Source organism: Silene latifolia, unplaced genomic scaffold (assembly GCF_048544455.1).
Source record: "Silene latifolia isolate original U9 population unplaced genomic scaffold, ASM4854445v1 scaffold_20.1, whole genome shotgun sequence".
Classification (NCBI taxonomy): Eukaryota; Viridiplantae; Streptophyta; class Magnoliopsida; order Caryophyllales; family Caryophyllaceae; genus Silene; species Silene latifolia.
Genome location: NW_027413163.1, coordinates 11,074,316 through 11,082,149, shown reverse-complemented (window position 1 = coordinate 11,082,149; position 7,834 = coordinate 11,074,316). Strand labels below are relative to the sequence as shown.

General features: G+C 37.1%; 1 protein-coding gene across 1 annotated transcript; it reads left to right on the top strand.

The window, feature by feature from the left end:
* Positions 1 to 4,240: 4,240 nt before the first annotated feature.
* Positions 4,241 to 5,280, top strand: LOC141638356 (protein P21-like). Its single transcript, XM_074447753.1, has one exon. It carries the CDS (start codon positions 4,299 to 4,301, stop codon positions 4,974 to 4,976), a length of 678 nt encoding a protein of 225 aa, XP_074303854.1. The 5' UTR covers positions 4,241 to 4,298; the 3' UTR covers positions 4,977 to 5,280.
* The last annotated feature ends 2,554 nt before the right edge of the window (positions 5,281 to 7,834 follow it).

The following is a 7,834-nucleotide window of genomic DNA, read 5'->3' as shown; positions in this document are numbered from 1 at the left end:
CCCCCGGCGTCTTGACAGGGTCAGCTTCCTCCAATGCTTCGTTCAAGTTTCTCGGAGTCACTTTTTGGACCCTGATCTCCTGTGGGGGTGCCGCCGCTCTTGTCGTTGTGACAGTGTGAGTCGGCGTGCTACCCATTAGGTCCAGGAGTAGCTTCAGTTTAGCTGCATCAACCACATGTCCCATGATAGTGACTTGGTCGGCGGGCAGCGGTGTATCTTGTTCCTTTGGCATCCCGTTCGTCGTATCAGTGATACGGCCGGTGGGGGACTGCCCGATTTCAGAGTTATGGAATGTGTCATCTTGGTAGAATTCATTTTCCACAAGCACCATCTCTGGTTGTTTCAACATCTTCTTAGCTTGTTAGGTGGGTTTTGTTTTGTGTTTTTTTTTTGTTTGGGAATGAATGTGACTAGCTTCTAGTATCTTTCCCCACAGACGGCGCCAAATGTTCCGGGTGTTATTCCAGAGCAGGTTTGTTTACCACGTAAGCTGGGTGAATGGATGTCCTTCCTTGCCTTGACTCTTCCTTTCGGTCTCTCCTGAAACGATGAAAAAATTGAGGGCTCGGCTTTGGACCGAGCGAACTCACTCCGACGCTCAAGTCAGTAAACTTAAAGGGATTAAGTTGTATGTAACTTGGCGAAGTATATACTGTAGAGAGATAAGGAAGATATTACCAGATTATGAGATGTTTAGGTTAGATTGTGGATCCTTTCCTCAATGAGGGTTGAGGAGTATTTATAGACTTTCACCTTTTGTCACGTAGTGGCCAAGTGGCTAGCAGGTGGAAAGACTGATCTACCCTCGGCCGAGGGACCCATGGCAGGCCGGCGGGCCCTGTTGACTCGCCGCCGAGGGGTCTTGGATATGAGTACGCGGATATGTGCCCCGATATAGTTGTCCCGTACCGAGACCCAGTGACAAAGCCGACGGGCGCTTGTCGGTTAAGGGGTCGTCTAAGTCGTTGACTTGCTGTGGATATTTTTGACCTTGCTCAATATGTTGACTCGGTCAGCGGGTGCAGAATATGCCCCATCAATTACTATTAATCATAATAATATAATAATAAATAAATATATTAAATATAAATATAATTGTAATAATAAGTATAATAATATAATAACTATATACTAATATTTTGGTAACTATAATATTAATAATAAAAATAAAAATAAAAGTAATAATTTATAATGTTGAACTGAACTGAAATGAACTGATCTGAACTAAACTGAATTGAACTAAATGGAGCTGAACTGAACTGAACTTAAGAGAGCTGAACTGAACATATTAGAACTGAAATTAAGTCCAAAAGAACAGGGCCTAAATTAGATTTTACTCCCTTTTGAAATTAATTTTTTTTTACAATTACTCCCTTTTGAAATGTTTTGTTAAAATTACTCCCGTAAGTTGCATTTTTTTTTTTTTTTTTTTGCTAAAATTGCTTTCAAACTTCACTTTAAGTGACTTATTTCGTCTGTTTTTCAACTTATTTCGTTTGTGACTTAGGCAATCTATATTTTGAAAGTTATCACTAGGTAAACAAATATAGGGGGAGTTCAAAAGAGAGGAAATAAGTCAACTTAAATTGGAGTTTTGAAACAATTTTAGGAAAAAATGCAATTTAAGGGAGTCATTTTAGCAAAAAATGTAACTTAGGAGAGTAATTTTCAAAACAAATTTCAAAGGAAGTAATTTTAAAAAAGTTGATTTTAAAAGGGAATAAAATCTAATTTTATTCAATTGAACAGATGATCCTTACTGGGAACATACGGAGTATGAGTTAGGACTTAAAGGGTATGAAATATTCTCTTCGATGTACCACGCTACCTATCTAATTTTATTCAAGCGATAATTAATTCATACGAGTACTATGTAAGATCGTTAGATACAAAACGATCATATTTATTTTATTAGTCTTTTTATTGCTATCGATAAATAAGATACTCCACAGTCCATACATAATAGGAGAGATGATTGTTGAGCTTGATCTTATTCTATAATTTGCAATTTTATTTTTGTGCATGAGATTTTATTAACTTTACTTTTTTTTATACGAATTAACTTTACTTATAGGTCACTTGTTACATGCTTACTTAGATCGTCACAGTTTGAGAATATAACAAATTTCATCCCTGGACATAACATTCGTTATTGTAACTTACAACCGTTGTAATTTGTAAGGAAGACTACCGGAACGAAAATTAGATTTAGACCATTTAGTTATAATGACGCCAAATTAAGTGGAAATTTTTCTTTGGAATAAATTGCAGTAGTTAGGCAGTTTTGACTTATATATAATTTTGTTTTGAATAGAAAGAAATTATGCAGCAGATTGATCTAGAAAGCTAAATCTTCATGTTCCATCAACCAGTATTCGATTACAATATCTTATCACTAAAGAAAAATATTTAGTCTCGTCCATTTTGACATTTTCCATTCCCGAGTCTTGACCAATATTAATAAGTATTATGTGACCAATATCTTACTCCCTCTATTTTTTTTATATGACTTTCTCACATTTCGAGTCACATACTTCTCTCTTCAATATCTCTCAAATTATATGCTTAAATATAGTGATATGTATATTCATATGAAAGAGTTTTTCATAATTAATCTAATGGTATAATTTTTATAATTTTTTACCAAATATTTTGTTGTAAATATTAAAGTCAAAGGTTCGCCTCGAAAAAGCAAAACGTCATATATTAAAAAGTGGAAGGAGTATCATTAAAGAAAAATATTTAGTCTCGTCCATTTTCCATCGCCGAGTCTTGACCAAATTAATAAGTATTGAGTGACCGATTTACTGAATTTCATAGAACTTTCACAAAATAAATTTCGGTGACAAATTAATGCTCCGGGTTTTGAAAAAAGAAAACCTTTCAAATATTTTGGTAGTACCCCAATTACATATATAGTATGAGTATTTTTTTTCTCTATTGTGTTTTAGTTATTTTAAGAGTAAGTTTTCTGTGAAATGGTTGAATGATAAAACATCGTGAAATTATATGCCATCGTGAAATTATATGCCAAAGACCTTTTTTATTTCGGGGGTCATGTGAGTGTATTCATTACCGCACAAACAAAAACAACTTGCAAAATAACAACATAATAGGAATGGTAACATTCTATCTTACACTCCTATAGTACTATCCTATTAAGCCAAATTGGCCAAATGACTATACTAGTAAAAAAAGTAAGGGTTCTTGTTAAATGGGTAAAAAAAGTTTGATTTGTGATAAATTGGTAAAAGAAGGTAAGAGTTCGCGCCAGATTGATAAAAAACCTACTCCGTATACTAAGTGATGTTTGGACCAAATATCGACATTATTGCATCTTATGAAAGAATCATGAAACAAATTTCTAAGAACCCATCCCAACCAAATCTGAATTTTGTTATCTACCGGATATCGTAGGTATATTCTAGCTGTTTCAAACAACTCTTTACCAATTAACTTAGATTGATCCCCACTAAATCATTTGTACCCATTTATGATGGAGTAATATGTTTTTATCTAGTCCAAATACTTGTGTAAAACAATTTTATATAAGAATTTTTGTAATTTTAACTTGTTTATTAGAACATTAAAAGTAGTGTATGATGACTTTTGTTGTGTATCTAGAAATGACTCCTAAAATTTAAGGTGTCATGATCCATGAAAGTCTTAAGAAAAATTACCACAAATATTACTATACCTCTAATTGTATAATGAGCATTGTACAACCATTATATATTTATTCGAGCTTATGTGTAATTTTTCTGAATTTTTTATAATTTTTTTTTATGGTTAAGTGTGTGAGTTCAGAAACTTTCCGACATAAATTAGATTCTTTAAAACAAGACCCAAATATTTGTGTATAGAGCTCGGATTCTAAACCATAAAATTGGTGATAAAATAACTTGTTATTTTACTTCTACGAAATACATAGTATGGAGTACTATTTTGAGACGGTAGGTTAACTTTATTTAACAAAATTACGAAATCGTCACCAATTTAGATTTTATGTTAACAGTAATATTTTTCTAGAATTGTGAGATGTGCATCATTGATTCATTCATTCAGTAGTGATTTAATCAATTCAGTAGTACAAACACTTAATCACATTTAGGCCAAAATCACAAAGAAGACAAAAAAGTCACAAGCAATTCAATTAAGCATATACTTAAATTTAACAGAAGTATCTTTGATCTTTCAAACCTTATTGCCTATATAAACCAAACGATCTTCACCCCTAAATCATCCAAAACAACACTTAGCTTTTAAAAATTCTAGTAACATTTTCCATTTGTTTCAAAATGACCAACTTGAAATGCCTCCCAATTTTCTACACCCTACTAGTCCTCATACTCTCTACTACCACTAATGCAGCTACCTTTACTGTTAAAAACAATTGCCCTTACACTGTCTGGGCCGCAGCGGTCCCAGGCGGTGGCCAACAGATGAACTCTGGTGACACATGGACCGTCACAGCCAATCCAGGCCAGACAAGTGCCCGTATTTGGGCCCGGACAGGTTGTACCTCAACAGGGGGTAATGGTCTCCAGTGTACCACTGGAGACTGTGGTGGGGTCCTACAGTGCACCGCATATGGTACACCCCCTAACACTTTAGCTGAGTACTCCCTTAACCAATTCAACAACCTTGATTTCTTTGACATCTCGTTGGTTGACGGGTTCAACGTCCCAATGACATTTGTTCCCGTCTCTAACGGATGCACCAGTGGTCCCACGTGTACCGCTGACGTTAACGGCCAATGCCCTAGTCAGCTTAAGACTAATGGAGGTTGTAACAACCCATGCACGGTGTTTAAGACGGACGAGTATTGTTGTAATTCCGGTAGCTGCCAGCCCACCGATTATTCCAAGTATTTTAAGGGTTTGTGCCCTACTGCTTATAGTTACCCTAAGGATGATCCTACAAGTACTTTTACTTGTCCTAGTGGTACTAATTATGCTGTTACATTTTGCCCTTGATTTGTATAGTTCAAGGGAACGTTTTACAAGGTTATATATTTCTCTTATAGGAGAATGTTGAAATAATATAATTATAAATGTTAGTGCTATGGCATTCAATGAGTCATTGAATTGCATATAGCCGATATATGAGTATCACAATAATAAATTGATAAATGGAGTATGTATGTTGCTGATACGAGTATTATATACTCGCTATTAATTGATAAACTGTTGGTTGATGACTTTTTCTATTTTTAATCAAGTAAAAGGCTCGCTATTATTTGGTTTAAAATCGCGATGAATGTAATTAATAAAGCAAAAATAATGAAGATGTATTTTTATTTGTCCGGCAATGTTAACATAAAAGTAAGATCGCTAATATTAGATCACTCAAACGGCAAAAACACATACGATCAAATATTAGAATGGATCAAATTTATTTCAACTCCATCCCAATTCGGCAATTCCCTTAACCAAATGCCCCTTAAAACTTTTTTTTTTTTTTTTTTTTTGTAAAGAGCGAACATAAATAGATTAAATAAACGAGTTCAAGTATATCATGGTGGTGGGGTGGGGAGAAGAGGCGCACATACCGAAATGTAGTCAATGTTACATAAGTCTAATACAAAAGGTGGGGCAATGGGGGCAAATTCCCATACAAAACAACCATTACAAGCACTAATGTCTTTACTTGAAGTCCTAGCAATTGCATCCGCCATTTTATTAGCCGACCTTCTCAAATACAAGCTTCAAACGAGGTGATACTTTTAATTGCTCATACCCTCAAGAATTTTGTTGGTATAAGGACTGCAAGGGGATCCCTTAATACTTTGATGTAATGCCATTTGAAAGTGTATAATCCCTTGAGTCGGGTTGTTATTATCATACCATATATATAAGAAGATTACAATTCAAACATAACTAGCTACATTCTAGGCTAAGTACATGGTTACAATGTGAGCTAAATATTCTAAGGAATATACATACATACTAGGAAGATACATAATATTGACAAGATATTGACTAATACACCCCCGCAGTTATAGCGGGAACGGAGCGGACGAAAGACTGGATCGAAAACGAGTAAACAGGTGATTGGGAAGACCTTTGGTAAATATATCCGCGTATTGGTATTCGGCAAGAACGTGAAGGACTTTGAACATACAAATATGGACTTTTTCACGAACAAAATGAATGTCAATCTCGATATTCTTAGTTCGCTGATGTTGAACGGGATTGTCGGAAAGATAAACGGCGGAAATATTGTCACAATAGACAAGGCTGGCACGTGAGATTGGAACATGGAGTTCTAAAATTAAGTTGCGTAGCCAGCTCGTCTCGGCAACAACATTAGCAACACTCCTATATTCGGCTTGCGCTCTAGACTTAGATATAGTGGGTTGGCGCTTAGAGGACCAAGACACTAAATTATTACCAAGAAATATACAATAGTCGGAAGTCGATCGTCGTGAGTCAGGACAACCCGCCCAATCAGCATCGGAATAGGCTGTAATATTATGAGAGGCGGATTTTGAGATGGTTAATCCATGATCAAGGGTTCCTTTTATATATCGTAAAATTCACTTTAGGAACTAGAAATGTGGCTCACGTGGGGCGTGCATAAACAAACATACCCGTTAAAAGGCATAAGTAATTTCGGGCCTCGTAATTGTAGGATATTGAAGCGCACCTGCGAGGCTGCGATATAGAGACAGGACTGCAATAAGAGGGCCAGCCGTGGAGGACAGCTTTGCACCGGGTTCATTAAGGGTACAAACGGGATTACAGGAACCCATGGAAGCACGTCTGTGTATGTCACGAACATATTGTGTTTGTGAGAAAGGAAGAGGCCCGTGGTGTTGCGATGTACCCGTATCCCGAGAAAGTGATTGAGCTTCCCAAGATCGGACATGACAAATTTATCAGAGAGGGCATGTATGAGCTGTCGAAGAAGAGAGGCACTTGACGTGGTTAAGATTATTGATATCATCGACATATAATAATAAGTAATCCATGTGAGCACCATCGCGATAAATAAATAAAGACTGATCACAAACGCTACTTCGGAAACCCCGAGACTGAATAAATGTCACAAATCGATGATACCAAGCTTGCGAAGCTTGCTTTAGACCATATAAAGACTTACGAAGGCGACAAACATGGTGAGGAGCAGAGGGGTTAACAAAACCTGGCGGTTAATGTATATACATTGTTTCAACAAGATCGCCATGTAAGAAAGCATTTTTGACATCCAATTGGTGAATTGGCCAAGAACGGGAAGTAGCGAGACTGAGCATAGTGCGTATCTTAGTGGGTTTAACCACCAGACTGAATGTTTCATCGCAGTCAATTCCTACCTGCTGACATTTTCCATTGATCATAAGGCGAGCCTTGTAGCGCTGCAAAAATCCCGTTAGACTTAAATTTATGACGAAACAACCAAAGGCACCGAATAATAGGAGCATTGTGAGGACGCGGTACCAATTCCCATGTGTTACTATCAATCAAAGTACAATGCTCATCGGTCATGGCGACATGCCAATTTGAGTCCTGGAGGGCGAGTTTAGGTGATTTAGGAAGTGGGGAGATGGCGGGTTTGGTCGTGGCAGTTAGTGAGGTGGGAACACGGGGTTTGAAGATCCCGTGCATTTACTCGGGTATGCATCGATCGTGTGCTCCCGAGTTGGTGGAGGTGGTGAAGATCCCCTACCATTGTAGCCACCCTTATTTCCTCGCTTGCTACTATTATTGCGTTTAGTGGTGCGAGAAGACGGAGGGGAATCATCCCAGGCGCAGGATTCGGTGGAGGGAGAAGACGGATGAACTAGGGATGTGGCTTCCTCACGGCTTGATTGACGGTGGTTTTCAAGTTCAAT